This window comes from Populus trichocarpa, chromosome 1 (genome assembly GCF_000002775.5).
Source record: "Populus trichocarpa isolate Nisqually-1 chromosome 1, P.trichocarpa_v4.1, whole genome shotgun sequence".
NCBI classification, from domain to species: Eukaryota; Viridiplantae; Streptophyta; class Magnoliopsida; order Malpighiales; family Salicaceae; genus Populus; species Populus trichocarpa.
Window position 1 is genome coordinate 15,553,431 of NC_037285.2, and position 18,884 is coordinate 15,572,314.

Here is an 18,884-nt window from a genome sequence, read left to right on the forward strand (position 1 = left end):
CAACAAAAAAAAAACCATACTAAAAGACCAAAAGACCCTTGCACTCATGTTTTATTTTTATAGGTTATGAAGGCAAATTTTTCTTTTCAATGTATTTTAAAAGTTGAAATAATTTAAATACCCTTACTTTAATACTCCTACCCATAGCCTATTTTTTAAAAAAAAGTTTTTTCTTTAAGGGTTATAATAGTCACTATACTGTAGCATAAAATAAAGGTGTATCCAGTGTTTGCTACATGGTTTCTTCCACAACTTTTCAGAGTTTTTGTTAATAATTCAACACCCAGCAGGCTATACAGAAGACGCTTTTGGCCTGTTTATCATACACATTTCTCAAAATTTTCTTTTAACGTTTATGAAGGATCATCGAAACATCTATTGTGCAAGATAACAAAACTCTTCAAATATAATTAAATTCACTAATCATAACCCTGTGGTTGCTCATATGATGACCACTGGAGGCTTATATGGTCGTTAACTTCAGGGTCCGTCAGATTAGTCGAGGTGCACGCAAGCTGACCCGGACACCCACGTTAAACTAAAAAAAAATTATTCACTAATCATTTAAAAATTTAGAAGCAACAGTATTGTACGCCATGTCAACTTCCTCCTTTGTCATTTCAATTGTTTCATCGCTGTCATACTCTGCTGCATCACCAGTGACGGTGTTTGTCCTTTTACTACTCCCACTTTCATCACTTTTCAACCTTTGTTTCTTACTCTTTGAACCATCTAAACTGCTCAGTTCTGCTTCATAGATTTCTTTACATGCCTTCGCCTTCCTGCAAAGATCTTCCTTTGAAAGAGAAGATGAAGCATTTCCACCATCTACAAGCTTTACCATCTCCTCAACTGCGTGAGGGACAACATTCCACTGATCTGTTATTTTCCGGACATCCTAAGCAGACAATAGTGACAAATTTTAGAGCGGTATTCATAAATGTTAGCCAAACTAGAACTGGTAACACTAAACAAGTTTCACTCAGAACTAGTACAAGGATTGAACTGATGATGAATTTCTGAAGGGAAATCCACTATCAGTTCTGGAGAGAACAGTTGTATTGAAGTAAGAGTGATGAAATCACGATCCTGGTGTGCAAAGCAGAACAAATGGCCTGACCCCTTCCCTTGGGTCTAGAATGGAAGTTCAATATAACCAAAAATCTACGAAGGGTAACAGTGCTAGCAATGCAATGCCAGCATTCAACATAACTGAAAAAATATTAAGAATTCTAAAACATTTCTATGTAAATCATCCAAAAAAGTATAGAAAGGGTAAATGATCTGCAAAAGCAAGGTGGTTTAAGCAAACTGTCTACGGAAAAAATTACAACTATTTAGAGGACCGCATTTAAAAATCACAATGAACTGAAAAGCCAAGTGCATTTTTCTATGAGCAAAAGCAAAAACATCAGCATTACTAATTAATCAATTTATAGGATTTGCCTTAAAATATCTCCACTCACCACGAAAGCAGCTAGTATTTTCAATGGAAGGAGATGTGAATTAAATCAGAATAAAATTTCCTGTGGATTTGAAGAGTGTCATTATCTATGAGAAGATTATACCTGATTTTGTTCAAGGAAATCTATGGCATCTTGTAAGCAAATTAAGATGCCTTCTGCAGCTATTTGTTTAATCTCGCTTGGCTCTGGCTGTTGAAAAGGAAAACTAAAATCAGGTTCCTAGAATATATTCTGCACAACTTGCACACAAATAAGCTAGAAACGCAGCAGGGTTAGGCATGTTTTGACCAGCTTAAAATAATGATGAGCAAAACACAAAGCTACCTTCATATTCATATGTGACACGTCTGCTCTAAACAGATTTCATTTTTTCCCACATTCAAGAAAACTACTGGTGAACCAAGAAAAGCTTTTGCCAGATCAAGTTGTTAGATGTCACTTACCTTTTCCTCTTGACTCTCCAGCCATGAGATGGTTCTATTCAAATCGTCAATAACCCACTCCTTCACTTTAGAAGGAGAGAAGCACTCTTTAGAGGGATTAGATGCTCTAACCTGAGAAACATGTGTCACAACAAACAACTAAATATTGGTGGCAGATGTAAGAATTGTTGAAAAAGAATTAAACTGTCACGTATATACAAAATTTCTCTATCATACTGGAATGGTTGTAATGCAAGGAAGGCTTGTTGCAATTCCCTCATCAGAACACTAGTATACTACACTAACCTTGTAGGATGTAGAGGCAGTTGGCTTCGAATGCAACCCGCTTTTGACCTGTTTGTCAGATTTTCTAGGTGGGGATGCCTTTTGATCTGAATTGCAAGCAATCTTTGTGTTCAGACTAAATGACGGGAAAGGGGGGTGACTCCCAAAACATAATGTGGAGAAAATATCAAATACACAGAGAGTGTTTGTTAAAGCTGAAGCAAAACACAGAAATAAAACGTTGTTTGCTGTGTGTGGGACCTACTATAATTTACGTTTCAAACGCAGGTTACCCGAAAGCAGCATCAATCTGCTTAGTATTATCCTTTGTCAGAATCATGACAAGAATGCATAAACAAGTTATTTGTTCAATATGCTAAAAGCATTCAAGATGTGTGATACTGAGAAATAAGACTTAGAAGAAAGTTTATCCCTTGACAAAAATATTTGGAAAAAGGATAGAGATTACATTACCACTGCCTCTTTCGTGAGAAATATTGGATTTCCGCCAAGGTTTCCCAGCATGCATAAGATAACTATCAATTTCAACTAGCTTCTTTTGGCTGTAACACTCTAGTATCCATTCCTGTGGCAAACATACGACAAACAAAGCATCGCATCAAATTATTGCTAAGAACGAATAAACAAAGTATGAAATGGAATATAAAAAAGAAAAGGCTGCTGATTCAGACACCGCAAACGCATATACTAGATGCAGCAACAACCTTCTTAACAATGGTTCCACAATCCGCCTCAACTTGTCGAAACTTTGGAGTATTTGAATAAGCACAAACCAAGAGAGTGCAATCTGAGGTCCAGTCTGGTCGATACTCCGCTCCCATTTCTAAAGCCTGGGACCGCAATGTAGCACGCTCAGGATTAACAAAGCCGGACAATACAAACACCACACCGTCCTGCCAAATCAAAGCATACATCATAATCATTATTAATAAAAAGACGTCATATGAAACACAAAAGTCACATCATTAAACCCATCAATGGAGCCATAAGCAATACCAGAAGTTTAGATTGTTCGTCTTCGGCAGAAGTTGCTGCTGCCTTCTTCCCATGAGATTTATTCTCATTGTCTTTGGAACTCATCCATGAAGGAAGATTTCGCTTTTTACTACTACCCCCTCCACCACTTCTCTTTGAATCCGACATGATTCAAATTAATATAATAACGATCTCTCCCGTCTCCTTCCACTGCACAAAAATCTTCAATTTCTCAGAAGCATGTATATATTTTTTTTGCTATCAAAATCAGAATCTAACTGGCATTGTAAACATGTACTTTCATGCTCAATTTGGACAAAAATAAGCACAACCAAATCACAAACTCCAGTAATTAAAGCTCCTTGGCAACTGATGGACAGATAAAGAAAACAAAACTAGTGATTTTGGAGAGTTAAAGACAAAAAAAGGAATAATCAAACTTACAGGGCAAGAGAGGAAACTACCTTTTCTTCCTCCTTACTCTTTCCTGTGTCAGTCAGGCCCCGTACAGAATTTGGGGGTTTTAAGTTTTAACTTTTAGGTGGCTTTTATTTTTTTTATCCCGACAAGTTTGGGATGTCTCATCGAAAAACAATCTTTTTAAGTGAAATATAAAGTAGCAAGGAATGTGAACAGCGAAGTGGACGTGCCGGAGTGGTTATCGGGCATGACTAGAAATCATGTGGGCTTTGCCCGCGCAGGTTCGAATCCTGCCGTCCACGCTTTATTTATTTTTTAATTTAACTTTGAAAAAATGGTCTCAAACAAAGGGGCTACACGCTACAGTCTCCAGTGGCGTAAAGTACACACGCAATCCATCCCGCTCGCTCTGTCTTTTCGAATCCAACGACTAAAACTAGCCCACCCACATTCCACTTCTTTTCTTCTACTCTGCCATTTTTTTAAAAAAAAACGATGAACTTGGAGGATCCTCTGCAGAGATACAGCGGATTGTCTCTCTTACACAGATCATTAGGTTCTCTTTCGAAGCCTCCTTGTGACCCCGATCCTCATCACGATGATGATCTTCTCTCCGCCCACAATTTCCTCAAATCCCTGGTACTTCCCCCACTCTTTCCTTTTGTTTTAGGGATTATTCTTCACTTCCTCTGAATATTCACTTCAATTTTTCATTTTCTTATACAGAATTTCCTCTATTTTTATAATTTGTTCTTCTTTGTCTACTCGTCTAAGTTTGAAGTGAAAGCGCCTGGCTAACATTTTTCTTCAATTTTAGCCTAACGAGATGCGGCGTTTTTCCTTACTATCAGCTTTTGTTTTTCAGAAAGGATTTCTAGGCTCAGATTATAGGGTTTTATTTGTGGAATTTGAGTGTGTTTACTGCTGATTTCCTTTTATTTTTGCCTGAGAAATTGTAGCATTTGTTCCCATCTGTTGTAATTTTGTGAACTTTGTGCTCAGTTTAGGCTTCTAAGAAATTTTAAGTTTTTATTTTCTTTATTTAATGTTTGTTTATTATAAGCTTGGATTTTCGAATTCACTAACTTATTGATAATGTGTTTAATTTACAGCCTGTCAAAAATTCTGATAAACTTGTAGAGCAGGCGAAAAGTATTTTAGATGCTACTTCAGGACTTGTCAATGCGGACTTGCCAAATGATGCAATGCCTGAAGATAAAATTGAAGTTGTTGTTCAAAAGGCCGCGGAAAGTCCCCGGGCACGAAGACCGGGTTTAGGGCGTAAGCGTGCTCGGTTTTCTTTGATTCATAATTCAAGGTAAAGCCAGTTTACATCTCTAAGAAAATAGAGTGAAAGAAGTAAAAGGAGGTTATAGTTTTATAAAGAATAATATAAATAATACATTGGATCTCAAAGCCTGTCCTTTTGACACAGTACTTCCATTTTATTTTCTAAGTATAATTAAAATTAATTAATAACAAGTGTGCTTCTACAAATTTCAAACCCAAAACTTAAACTTGAGAGAGTGTATTAGAGAATAATAATATAAATTGTATTTCGGGGTCTCACCTAAAAACTTTTAGATTGGAATGGTTCTTTGACATAGTTGGTGTTTAATTTACATTGAAGGTGGTTTTATTGAGTACTAAATATAATTATTATAATTATCATGTCTTGATTTGCAGTCAACCTAGTGTGATTTTGGAACCAACTTTGGATATGGATAACCTGAAAGACCCAGAGCAATTCTTCTTGGCTTTTGAAAGACTTGAAGGTCACTTGCACATTGATTGTTGTTGTTGTTGTTGTTGTTAAGTTTTTTGTATTGAAAGAGTAGCTTATTATGTGATGATTGCTGTTCAGATGCTAAAAAAGAAATGGCAAAACAGACAGGTCGTGTTTCAATTGGTTCCAATCAATCCAGTATGGCAATGGCTCCACGGCCTCGTCGACCTGGAATGCCTGGGTAAGTTTAATGTTTATTTCTTGGTTATATAAATGGCATTATATTAGCTAGCCATTTCTGCGTGTGATTCATCCCTTTTGTTTTTAGCTTGGCCATATCACACAGCATTTTTCTACATTTCAGGAGATCTAGGACAGTTAAATATCAACATCTCTATCCAACCATGTCCTTCCAGGAAACTTCTATAGAAGACATTCTTAGTCCATCTAATCCTGGCTCACAACAAGAAACAGTCAGTCAAGCTGTTGCATTACAACTAATGGAATCGACAAATGTTGCCTTAGAAGAATCAGAACTAGCTGGTGAGTGGCTTCTTGTTCAGGAACAAGGTTGATCAACTCTAAATTGATTTTCTCTCTTTGAAGCTATGATGTACAATAGAAAATCCTGCATTCTTTTTCCTGGATAAAATGCCTGGTGACATTTGTAATTATTTCCATTTAGCGTCAATGGCCAAGGCTGAGAAAAGGGTAGATAAACTTCTAGATGAGTTGCTTGCCTGTGATTGTGAAGAGCTGGATGGGGATGGGGCAGTCACTTTGTTACAGGACCGCTTGCAGGTCAAGTCACTTGACATAGAGAAGTTGAACCTCCCTGAACTGCTTTATGTACAAAGGACCAATTTGAACGCATTGGGAGGGAATTTGCCAAAGCCTAGGAATGTGTTATCACATATACATAATTTACCGAGAAGGACTTTAACTCCTATGAAGCAGCAAATTGCAGGAAATTCTACTTCCAGTTTTGGCTCGCCTGCTCCACCAAAAAGTCAACTGGCCTCGCTAGCATTATTGAGGAAACACATACTACAGTCAAATCCACCAACAAATCCAGTGCTGAAGTCTCTAATAATTGAAGAAGATGACACAACAGCTGGTAATAGTAGTCCAACTGAGGTGGCTGTTAAAGCTCTGAATGACAATTTGACAAGTCTTGGTTCAGGTAGTGATGTTCGTCCTAGTAAATCTAGTGCTGAGGTGGAGAATAGCAATGTTGGTGTGGATAATGGAATCACGTATGAATATTTAAGTCAGCTTGGTGGTGATGCGGATGTTCAAACAAATGGGCCAAATGAACTGGAGGACATGGTGAGTTTCCTCTTCACTAGCTTATGCATTGGCATTTGCATTTTCTGAAACTCCTGATCAGGATCTTACCTCGCGAGGCTCTGCAATGCAGGTAGAAGATATTCAGCAGAAAGCTGTAGATAAATCTCTGAACGGCAATTTGAGTAGTCTTGGTTCTGGTAGTATTGTTTGTCCTAGCAAAACCAGTGCTGAGGTGGAGAATAGCAACATTGGTGTGGATGATGGGGTCATAGATGAGAATTCAAGTCTGCGTGGTGGTGATGTGGATATTCAAACAAACAGGCGAAATGAACTGGAGGATATGGTGAGTTTCCTCTTCACTGGCTTATGCTTTGCCATTTGCTTTGTCTTGAAACTCTTGATCAGGATCTTACCTCATGAAGTTCTGCATCTGCACAGCCTGAAGACACAGCCATGGAGTATTTGAACCCACGGGATCAGTTTGGTATGGCAATCTCTCTCTGTTTTCTACAAGAAACACACTGGTCAGATGCAACTTGCAAAATGATAATTGCCTAAAGTGTAAGTTGGTGTTAGTTTATGGCTGAGGCCATAAGATTATTACCTGTTATGGGGCCTTTACAGTGGGCGTTGAAGGGGATTTGGAGATAGCCTTTCCTTCAGCATTTTGCATGAAGCTTCTGTTCTCAAAAGTAAACCTGCACCTTAGTGGTTACAGAAAAGCAAAAACATTTAGACGTTGAAACACACTCCACACAAATTAGTGATTTTTATAACTCCATCCTTGGTATACCCCATAAAAAAGGCACTATAATACAATTTGAGGGCATATTTCGCAATTTTGTATTCTTCCACAAGGCCCCCAAGCAACTCCTTTAAGGTTATATTAGGTCTTATTCTCAGTCGCTAGTTTATTCAATGGCAATCATGCGTGAATTCTTTACCATACCTGATACTCCCACCTTTGCCTTTTCTTTTTCTTTTTTTGCTTTTCTTTTGTGTGTGTGGGTTTCATATACTTGAAGTGAGTGAAGACTAAATTCACCATAGCTTTGAACAATCAAAGAGTTCATTATGTTCTAGACTATGGACGTGCAAAGCCATTTTAATTAATGCAAGGCAGATGATTTGCATGTCTGGGTACCAGGAACAGAGGGAAGTTTAGATGATGAATGTATTTTGTACTGTGAAGAAAAATGAGAAGTTTGCCGAAGGAATCATGTTGACTTCAGTTCTCAATTGATTACATAACTATAACTTAAGGAGTTTAAAATTGTAGATATTTATTAAGATTCTGCATGCATTAGGAGTCTCTGATTTCTCTCTCCTTTTCATTTACATGATTGATTGTTGTGACATTACTATGTCCATTCCTTTTTTCTATTTCTGTGGCAGAACAATTAAGTGCTGCATTTGTTGAAGACCATGCAATGGATAGTTGTCCCGAAACCCAAGACAGGGACCTAGAACAAACCAAAGCCAACACCCCGAAACATAATAATGAGGTTTATATTTCTTTTTGTTCATTCTTTCATTGAATTTGCTGCTTTTGCTCACTTGTTATGATTTTGGTGAGTACCAGTGGTATTTTAATGATCAGGGAAGGGATCATGTTCTTCTGTTGGAAGTTTGTCTTGAAATTTGTTTTTATATCCTGTGGAACAGAGGGTGGAGAAACCTCCTGTGGTATCAACAAATAAACAAACCAAAGAAAAATCATGTACAGCCAAAGGACGCAAGTATAGATCACTCTCTAGGAGGCAAAGCCTTGCAGGTGCTCACTGTTGTGTCAAACTTTCCATCATCTGGCTCTTTTTTTCTCTCCTTTTCCTCTCTCAAAGTTATTGTGTTGACAACTTGATATATGTTGTTTCCATAGCTTCTGGTACATCATGGGAAACAGGAGTGAGGCGAAGCACCAGGATTAGATCAAGACCTTTGGAGTATTGGAAAGGGGAAAGATTTTTATATGGTCGCATTCACGGGAGTAAGTCTCATCATACCTTGTCCTGTGCATTTCAATAAACAAGGAATCTGTTTTGTCATGATACCGTGTTGCATTTAGTCGGACTGTATTGAAATCTTTAATTGCTAATATGTTTAACAAATTGGTTCTCAAGTTTTTCCTATGTTTCTTTGATGGAATGCTTTTTGTGTTGCCTCTCCATTTTTATGAATCTCTAATGTTTGAAGAAACACCACTTGTCTTTGATATTTAAATTCAAGGGAAGCACTTCAGCCAAGCTCACTATCCAAAAATAAATTGATAATTCAATAATTTTATTTAATTTTACATTCTGCTGAGTGAGACATTTTTTTCAAAGGGATAATAAACATATTGTTTATGATTATGCATTTTTCTTTTAGCATGGCAGAATAACTGATTTATGGAGTTGTAATTATCTTTAAAGACTCTTTGCTTTTTGAAATAGAAAGTTGCAGCTACAAGGGGTGTTAAATAAAAAATGGACAGCAAAACTTTCATTTGATTTCTTCAGAATCCTTTTCATACAAAGCCATGGTGTCACTTCATTTTATGATTAAAATCATGATTTGTTGATCAATTAAGTTATATCTGTATTGCAGGTTTGGCTACTGTAATTGGGATAAAGTACGAGTCACCCCAAAATGATAAAGGAAAACCTGCTCTCAAGGTGAAGTCTTTTGTCTCTGATGAATACAAGAATTTGGTTGAACTAGCTGCTCTGCATTGAGATAGTTTAATCTGGTATTACGGACTGTAAGGTAACTTTTTTTTAGGGAAAATCCTAGTCAAGGCCATGTTTCTATGCAATTTTGTCTGTGCAGTTATTGTGTAATTTGTCTTTCGCTTTGAACTAGCTGCTTTCTGGGGGAGTGGGGATTCCCGGCTTTTTTGGATGTTCATGATGTGGGTGTTGAAGGATATCACACACCCACATTCGCTAGTTAAAGTTGCACTGCATTACGCATGGACTATTATGGTATAGTCCCACATGTATCAGTGTAGTTTTGCGATTGTTTTGGTTTTGAAAATATTTTTCACTCATAAATATATAAAAATAATATTTTTTTATTTTTAAAAAATTATTTTTGATATTAATGCATCAAAATAATTTAAAAATACTAAAAAAATATTAATTTAAAACAAAGAAAAAATTAGGCAAAAACACTTTTAAAAATATTTTTAAAAAATATTTTTGAAATACAAAAAGCAGATTTTATATAAACAGCCTTTGCGGGAGGTGTGATGGGCCTTAGGCCTCTTCATGCACCACATTCATGATAGGTGTGAGATAGGTGTGAGTGAGACGGGTGCTTCTCATTTTTTACCATGTTTGCATGAACCAGTGGCCTGCATGCTAGAGTCGATACCATTTGTATTAGATAGTTCAAGGAGACATTGATAGCTGGATCAGTACAGCCCAAGAAGCCGATAGTATAATTACTGAATAAATAAATCAAGGCTTTCCCCTCTAATGTTGGAAGGTGAAACGATTTCCTTTAGGTCTAACGTCCCACAAAATTGTAGCAGTCCCTTCTTTTTCTTGACTCAGATGACAAGTTTTGTATTATTATGTACTGCCTTCGCTTCTGCAGTCATCAATATTTCTTGACTTTGATTTTGATTTTGATTTGTATGACTTGGTTTTCTTCTTCCGCTTTAATTGTAGCTGTGACTCGACCTTGATCACGTCAAGATTCAAGGGTCCACGATAGAAATCTTATACAACGTTAAGAATATATATATAAGCTTCCATTGATTTGAAATGTTCAAGAGTTACTGTATTTGCACTTCTTTGCTTCTTCATTCTGAAGAGATCTTGACATTACTTGTCAAGAAAATTGTTAAAATTAATTTCTGCGTGGAATCTCTCTCATTGAACCCTAGTTCAAGAAACTAAAGGACTTGGAGGGTGTTTACGATCGTAAACAATATGTTTTTTACTCGAAAATGTATTAAAATAATAATTTTTAAATTATTTTTTATATTAAAACAATTAAAATATATAAAAATAAATTAATTTTAAATAAAAATAAAAATATTTAAAAAACACGATTTTAATTGCATTTCTAAACACTATCTCGACAGTGATTAATTAACTAGAATTCTAAAATTTGAAAGCTGCGGTTTTCTTGCCACTTATAATTTTGACGATACCCGAGTAGTCCCTGCCTTGACCACTGACCAGGGTTGCAATCAAGATTTTTGGCGGTTCCACAAGTTTCCACATTGGCAACTTGCATTCATTATTTTGAAGCATTACTGAGATAAACAAAAAAAGAGAAGAAGAAGAAGAAGAAGGAGGAGGAGGAGGAGACACTGTTGTTATCGCGAGAAGTCATGTTGGTTGAATATACGGTGGATTAATTATTCATCTCATGCTCTGTTATCTCATCACTGATTTCTTGAGTAGCAAGTTCCTTCCTCAAAATTGTTTTTTTTTAATAAAAAATTAAAGGTTCAATCAACGAAGGAATGTTCCACCACAACATTCTAACCATCTTCGAGTAGGGTAAAATTATATGAATTATAATCTTGACAGGTGTTAACTGGTCAGATTCTAAATTTATTTACTAGAAATCACTAGTTCAAGTCCCATAAATTTTAGGATCACTTGAGACTTACATGGTCGTTAACTTTAGAGCCTGTGAAATTAGTCGAGTGCGTGCAAGTTAACCCGGACACTCACGTTAATAAAAAAAAATTCATGACTTATTCAACTATGAGGAATATTTTTATTATTGATCTCTTGTTAATGAAAGTGATTTTATTGATGCTTTTTTTTCTTGTAAAATGTATAATTTGCTTTGTCATTGAAATAAGAATTTAATTATTAGTAGTTTCTTTGTATTTAATTTATTAATTTAACCATTATAAATAATTACTTGGTTCAGTCACATGAGATGTCAAACAATTCGAGAGATGTTTAATGAGATATCAAACAATTTATTAATTTAACCATTATATCTCTTTTTGTATTATACAATATGTTTAATGAGTAAAAAAAAAAGAAGTAAAGCATGGAAAATTAATTAGAATAGCTATTTTAGACCGTGTTCTGTATTGTTATAGTGATTGCATTTTAAAATATTTTTTATTTAAAAATACATCTAAATAATATCTTTTTGTTTTTAAAATTTATTATTGGTATTAGTATAACAAACCAATCTAAAAGTATATTAAAAAAATAAAAATCATGAAAATACGTGGCAAACCGCTTTCTCAGGCATGCTCTTGGACTTGGAAAAAAATCAAAATAGAGGACCAGTTGTTGATTTGATTATGTTTGGGCCGGTGATTACTTCCGGACAACATTCCATTCATTTTTAGTCATGTAAAATTGTCAATGCCCGATGGATGTGGGAATTGAACGTGGAAAATCTGGTTCTCTAAAAATCAATTAGGAACTCTCACATGACTATACGTGCAAGGCTTGAAAGTTGTATCTTTGCAATTTTTATGAATTAAGCTTTTACTAAATTAATATTAGCGGAAGAAGAAGAAGAAGAAGAAGAAAGTAGAAACCACGCGCATATAATAAATTCGGTCTCTCCTCTTTATTTAAGGTTTGCGGGCTTCGTAGGATGTGTGACAACTGACAAATAAATGTGTAACTGAAATGGTCAAACATTTACATATTATATTATTAATTTATTATTAATAAAAACCTAAGGATGGAAGGGAAGTCATTCTGCACCAAGACACAAAATACTAGTTCATTGTGTTGTAATAATATAAGTGATGGTTTAGTGGTAAGAATTTGAAATTAAAAGGTTTGTTTTCTCTGTGATTTTAGGTTTGAGTTCTTGATTGCTTATATAATGGCCACTGGAAACTTACATGGTCGTTAACTTTAGCGCCCGTGGGATTACTCGTGGTGCTCGCAAGCTGGTCCGAATACCCATGTTAATCTAAAAAAAATAATGTAATGACAGAATTGTCGTTGAGACATAAAATCTTTGAATTACACATTCGAGACAGATTGTTTATTCACCATGTTACAATTGTCATTTTCAGATTATACGGTGATATATTGATCTTTTTTTTTACACAATAAAATTACTTAGCTACCCTTAAAATAAAAAATAAATAAACTTATATGCAGTACTTTATAATCTCTTTATTTTTTTAGCATAGTAAAATGATTTAATGATACTTAAATACAAAATTTACTCAATTGTCTTTCAAGAGCTTTTCCATCCTCTTATCATGGCTTTGTGGTTAATATAAAAATTACCCAAGCACAGTTTTGTGTTTTAATAAATGTTAAATATTCTTAAAAATAATATTTATTGGTACACCAAATCCACTTCGGCAAAAAAATAATTTTGAGCTAATCCTCCCCTTTTGTTGCTTTGATGTCTTATTGAAAAATATAAATAGAATTTTTTTATATGAGCTTTAAATTAGTTTAAGTAAAATAATTTATAATAAATCTATATTAAGAAATTGTAATTCTAAATTTTAAGTTAGAAGTTTTTCTCATATTTTTTCAACTTGATATCAATGTTTTTTTAATTTTTTTTTCATTTTTTATCACATGTGCAAGGACTCAATTTATGTGTTAATTTTTTAATAAATGGTAAAATATTATTGGTTATAGTTTAAAAATATTGATACATAAACAACTCATGTATCTTACTAATATAACACATTTAGAATTAAATCATTATATATCTATTGATTGACTTGTATCATTGGCTAATTACCCAGCAGTGTTTCACAAGAAATTAATGGAAAATAATTTCTACTTTGTTTCCAATGGGAAGTGAAATTATTTATTTTCCTTCAGAAATAGTAAAATTAGGCTAATAAAACATATATAGTTGAAGTCAAGAGTCAAGGCAGATGCAACTACGTTTGTCATCATGTCCCAATTTTCCCGATGATTTTAATGCATGCGGGATGACTAGCAAAACACATGGTGGAAAATCGGACGCAAAGTCTACTTCCCTTAATTTCATGCAATAATTGAGCAACTTGTAGCCTGAGAATGTTTGATTTTGTATTTTAAAAATGTTTTTGAAAAAGTCTGGAAATTATTTATTTATTTATTATTTTAATTTTTTTATGTTTTTTTTAATATTCTCAAATAAAATCTATTTTTAAAAATAATTAATATTATAATTTCCAACCAGGTTAAATTAGACTATCAGATATAGTCAAGGACGTCACAGTCTCCTGAATTCTTTGGCACGACAAAAAAGCAATAGCACATGATCTGCTTACTTTTCGTTGTTCATTGAGTAGAAAATTATTGATTACTTCATATATTAATTAACAACATTTTAAATTGGATGTGGTCTGGCCAGCCCGTTTATCTCACTAGTTTATTTGAAAGCTTAGTTAATTAATGTGTATCAAGTATTGAGATGGCTATTAATTAATTTTTTTTCTATCTTAATCACCTGCAAATCACATGCATTCTGAAGTTGACTTCATTAATAAAAGGCCTAATCTTTCTTTTAGTCAAGAAAATGGAAGTCTAGGAAAACATTTCCAAAATCCAGCCATGGGCAGCAGAATATATTCTACGGTGCCGCATTCTGAATTTTACACCATTCTGATTCAAAATGAAAAGAAAAATCCCCTAAATTAAGTTTTATGGTGATTAAGCACAACTAATAACATATTGTTAGTTATTTTTTTAGTTTATTTTAAATAAAAAGACAGATACGAAAGAGGAAAATCCTAGATAGAAGTGTTTCTATTATTTCTTATGAATCATAAATTTTATTTTCTATTTTTTTATATATGTTTTATTTAAAGTGACCCCCGTAGAATAAATAATTAGATATTACTATTGAATACTATAAAAATTTTCAGAAACCATCCTCATTTAGATCCTAGTTTTTCTTAATCTAGGGATATTTTGCCAGTTTTTCTAAATACATTAACAAAAACTAAGCTATATAGAAAAAATAATATAGCAATGAACAATGCTATCCCCACTTTAGCCTTTTAAAAAATATATATTAACCTAGCAAATGAGTGGTAATTTGATCCTTTTATAGAGATATATTAGTTATTGACAAATGATTAAGGACAAACCTGACTTTTAACTTTTATTATGAATAGTTAAATGACATGATTGTCTTTGTACAACAAAAACTTGTATTCAAGGGTATTTTAAACTTTTGTTTTTCTAAGCACGTTTAAATTACTCATATGCCTAGGAAGAGACAAAAATAGAGCTCCCTCCGAGGGGGTATTTTTTGTCATTTTCTTTTGTTATAATTAAGCTAGTTTAAGAGCAATTTGATTTTTCACGTATATAAAATATTAATAAAAAGAGAAAGTGGTTGGCCAAACTATGAGAGTGTTCTATCATTTATATTTCATATCTACTTTAGTTATTATTTTTTTTACTGTTATTTATTTTATTTTTTTATCTTCTTTTAATTAGTTTTTTTCTTCAATTTCATCATTGATCATTAGGCTTTATTTGATTTATATATCAAATTTAGTCCTCATTCTTTTGATATTTTTAAATCCTTCCACTAACTAATTTTTTTCTCAATTTCATCTCTCATCATTTTATTTTATTTTATTTTTCATGTCGAGTTTGACCCCTATTTTTTTTACTGATGTTTATTTTGCTTTGGATATTTTTTTATTGCATTTGTTTTTAGATTTTATCCCTTGATATTTTTTTTTATTGAGCCATGGGTTTCAAAGGTTAACATGGTTGAATTTAGTCTTTTTAGATCCTTTATATAAATTATTTTTTTAATTTAATCTTGTAATATTTGATTTTTATGGAATTGGTCTTCATGCTTTATTTTTCCGCTTTCCTTTCTATAAAATTATCCAAATCCTATGTTTATGGTCACGGGGTTGGCGGGCTTATCTGGGTTAACTTTGATTTTTTTTGTTGCTTTTTTTTTCCAGTTTCATGCCCAACATTTTTTTATTAAGAATTTTTCTTCATTGTTTTTTGGGGTTTGTCTTCTACATAGTCATCATCGGCTTATCACGAGTTTTAAAGGTTAACATTTGTTAACTTTAGTTGTTTCTTATTTTTTTATAATAAAAAAAATCAATTTCATCCTCCAATATTTTTTTAGAGTTGGCCTTTGTGCTTTTTTTTTTCTTCTTACTTTCTTTTCTGTGAGGTTATCTCAATCATGTTTTCATGGTGGCGATGTTAGTGAATTAATCTTGATTGACTCAAATTTTTTTATTATAATAATTTTTAAAAAAAGCTTCATGCCTCAGTGTCTTTTTTATTTAGAATTTTTCTTCGTTGTTTTTAGGTTTTTCTTTCTGTGTGTTAAGTCTTGATCTCATCATCACAATCATGAGTTATAAAGGTTAGAATAAATTGATTTTGATATTTTTTAGGTCTTTATATATATATATATTTCATCCTTCAACATTTAATTTTTCATAGAATTGATCTTCATGTTTTTTTTTTACTTTTTTTATAGGATTATCTCAATCATATGCTCATGGTCATGAGATTAGCGGGTTAACACATGTTGATCCAGATATTTTTTTTGTTTTTTTTAATTTTTTTCAGTTTCATCATTCAATATTGAGTTATTTTATAGTTGAGCTTCATGGTTTAGTTTAGTTTGTTTTCGTTTGTGATTTTGTTTTCACCTTTTATTTGCATAAATAATCATTTGATTGAATATCCTAATATTTTTTTCAATCTTATTCTTCAACATTAAATTTTTTTTTGAATTGATTTTCTTGTTTTTTTCCCCTCACTTTCCTTTCTAGGTCATCCAAATCATATGTAAATGGTTGCAAGGTTAATACGTCTATACAGGTTGATTCAAGTCTTTATTTTTTTTTGTTCTTTTCAATTATAATTCTTTCATCGTTCAACATTTGATTATGATATTTTTTTTGTCTTTTATCAGTACAGATAATTATTTCACAAAATAAAAATAATATTAAAAAAAACATAGTTGGTAAACACAACTAATTAATACATGACTCGTGTAGCGAGATCAAATATCTTAATTTTAATTTTTTTATATTAATTTGATTAATTAAATACGTATATAAATATTTTAATTTATGATTAATAATTTTTTTATAATCAAAAACATATTAGAAAAGGTCGTATATTCAAAAAAGGTTTTTATCAAAACCCTCGACGAAACAATCGCGGACACATAAGTACAAGCTGGTAGGGGAAAAAGCTTAGGGGGTCTATAAATAAACAACTGTTTATTCTTCGTTAAAAACTATGTTCTTCTCGACAGAGAGAACTAATGCAGACACCATCCATGTTAGGAGGAAGTGTTTTCTGTTTTCTTTTTTTGTTTTTGTTTTTTGTCTTCGAGCTGTGTGAATTTTCCATGCGTGGATTTGTTTGGGATAGAAATCTAAGTGAGGTATGGATTTTTTTTTTTTTTTTTTGTGTGGGACTCCCATAAATAAATCAAGAAAAAGCAAGATTGGCAGTAGCTTTTTGTACATTAAATGAACTGTGCATTATAAAAAAAAGAAAAAAAAAAAAAACAATCACACCTTATCAGATCTGTGTTCCAAACATCCTTACTGAACTAGAAAAAGAAGGGTTTGTGTCTGAAACAATGTTTTGAGAGCTGAAAACGTAATACTGCACTCTGTTGTTAATGAATTTACATGTACCAAAAAGAAAAAGAAAATAAAAAAAATTAAATCTCCAAGTAACATCCCGATTGAACATGACCAGAGTATTGTTGAGGTGTCTCCATTTTTTTCCACTTGTAATTCTTCAAGTCGAGCACATAAGCCATATAGGGCTCACGGAATCCCGCCGTACCAATCACCACCAGTTTATCCTGCCACGCCGTTACATTAGCGATGTTGGACACGTCAGCCGGCAGATCGGCAACAGGTTTCCACGTGGATCCTTTAAGTGCCACCACATAACCGCCACGACACATGTAGAGCTCCCCGTCACTCCCACACACGCAGGTCTTCGGACACATGGCATCTTCCAACAAGTCATCTAGCACATTTTTCCATTGCCAAGAGGCAATCTCGAACACCTCAGCAGTTCTCTCAAACCGGCCTTGCATCTCGGTGCTGTAGCCTCCTATGACATGGAGATTGCCATGTCGGAAAATCGCCTTGCATTCGTCACGCTCTCTCGCCATGTCAGGTAACGAGAGCCACTCATCTTTTGCCGTGTCATATGCCATCGTGGATCTCAATGCATTCTTGTCGCCATCATGTCCACCCACAACATACACCATCCGATCAAAATCAGATGCGAATCCAAAAAATGATCTGCGCACACCTGGCATGTCAGCTCCGCGCCGCCACGTGGCCGAGACAAAATTGAAGATGAAAACGGAAACGGAAACCTCCCAGGTCACCGGATCCAACCCACCCAGCACCACAAGATCTGACCCAACACTGGCCACCTGGCAAAACAGTGGCAACCCATTTGAGAACCCAGGAATCGGGGGTAACTCACACCAGTCACCTGTATCCGGTTCAAGAAGAGTGAACCGGTAGACCGGGCTGACCCCATTCTTCATGATATTAGAAGCTTGATTGGGGTTAACTCTCGCCTGTGCCATCACAACAAGCTTTTGACCAGTGCAAGTGGCTCTTCTAAGCCGGCGAAACTCCGGTGACTCGGTCTCGCTTTTCCAAGACTTGCAGATGGATACAACTGTTGCCAATTGCTTGTACTTCACCCGGATCAAACAATCACGAGCTATATCATAAGGAAGGCCTGGAATTAGCTCCATGACCACTAAAAGAAGGGGAAAAAAACGATATCAACAAGCACGAAAGTGTCACTAGCTGAAGGTTTGACGAGCCCAAATAAAAGCAGGGAGATAACAGAGCAAGTTTTGTTGTGATCACTCAAGAGACATGGCGCTTCTAATATATAGGGAGATAAGCCTTGTTAAAGGCGGTTATTATTATTATTGTGTTCTAGAAAGGTGGGAGCAATTGGAATTGGAAGAGACCGAGGGGTCGAAGATGACCATTGGAAGCAGCCTGTTGTTACTTCTTTTTTTCTTTTCTTTTTTATCTTATAATAACTGCCTTGTCCCTTAGCATGAATTTTATACTAGTGTTGATGTTTAACAACATAGTTCAAGGTGTAACCGTGTAAGTATCAAATAATGCCATTGCTTAATTATTTTTTTTTGAGGTTTTTTAAAGTGTGATAGATGTTGTTTTTTAAGGTGTTTTTTACTTAAAAATATATTAAAATAATATATTTTTTATTTTTAAAAATTATTATTCACATCAACATATCAAAACAATTTAAAAATACAAAAAAATTAATTAAAAAAACATTTTTAAAACGTTAAAATAAACAAAATTTA

The 18,884-nt window shown here is 33.9% G+C and overlaps 3 protein-coding genes and 1 non-coding gene across 7 annotated transcripts; 2 read left to right on the forward strand and 2 right to left on the reverse strand.

Moving 5' to 3' along the window:
• Positions 1-294: 294 nt before the first annotated feature.
• Positions 295-3,734, reverse strand: LOC7490987 (DNA-repair protein XRCC1). Of its 3 annotated transcripts, none has more exons than XM_024607207.2 (8): positions 3,634-3,734; positions 3,191-3,379; positions 2,899-3,087; positions 2,648-2,759; positions 2,195-2,280; positions 1,910-2,020; positions 1,569-1,655; positions 295-898 (listed from the first exon to the last, which is right to left on the reverse strand). In XM_024607207.2, the coding sequence occupies exons 2-8, from the start codon at positions 3,335-3,337 to the stop codon at positions 557-559; spliced, it is 1,074 nt and encodes a 357-aa protein (XP_024462975.1). In that variant the 5' UTR covers positions 3,338-3,379; positions 3,634-3,734; the 3' UTR covers positions 295-556. The 3 variants fall into 3 exon arrangements, with proteins under 3 accessions (XP_024462975.1, XP_024462965.1, XP_024462980.1); XM_024607197.2 differs by having other exon boundaries at positions 3,614-3,728; XM_024607212.2 differs by lacking the exon at positions 3,634-3,734 and adding an exon at positions 3,502-3,526.
• A 75-nt stretch (positions 3,735-3,809) lies between these two features.
• TRNAS-AGA (transfer RNA serine (anticodon AGA)) lies at positions 3,810-3,891 on the forward strand. The gene has a single exon. It is a non-coding gene; the product is annotated as a tRNA-Ser (tRNA).
• Positions 3,892-3,988: 97 nt separating this feature from the next.
• Positions 3,989-9,424, forward strand: LOC7490988 (centromere protein C). Of its 2 annotated transcripts, XM_024602410.2 has the most exons (12): positions 3,994-4,228; positions 4,702-4,907; positions 5,276-5,364; positions 5,454-5,556; positions 5,680-5,858; positions 6,001-6,644; positions 6,736-6,948; positions 7,044-7,089; positions 8,001-8,110; positions 8,271-8,379; positions 8,485-8,592; positions 9,192-9,424. In XM_024602410.2, exons 1-12 carry the CDS (start codon positions 4,085-4,087, stop codon positions 9,317-9,319), a joined length of 2,079 nt encoding a protein of 692 aa, XP_024458178.1. In that variant the 5' UTR covers positions 3,994-4,084; the 3' UTR covers positions 9,320-9,424. The 2 variants fall into 2 exon arrangements, 1 of the variants encoding a protein (XP_024458178.1); XR_002982084.2 differs by lacking the exons at positions 8,485-8,592; positions 9,192-9,424 and having other exon boundaries at positions 3,989-4,228; positions 7,044-7,166; positions 8,271-8,307.
• A 7,801-nt stretch (positions 9,425-17,225) lies between these two features.
• LOC7486637 (F-box/kelch-repeat protein At1g80440) lies at positions 17,226-18,293 on the reverse strand. Its single transcript, XM_002299596.3, has one exon. The coding sequence runs from the start codon at positions 18,291-18,293 to the stop codon at positions 17,226-17,228; it is 1,068 nt and encodes a 355-aa protein (XP_002299632.1).
• Positions 18,294-18,884: the final 591 nt, after the last annotated feature.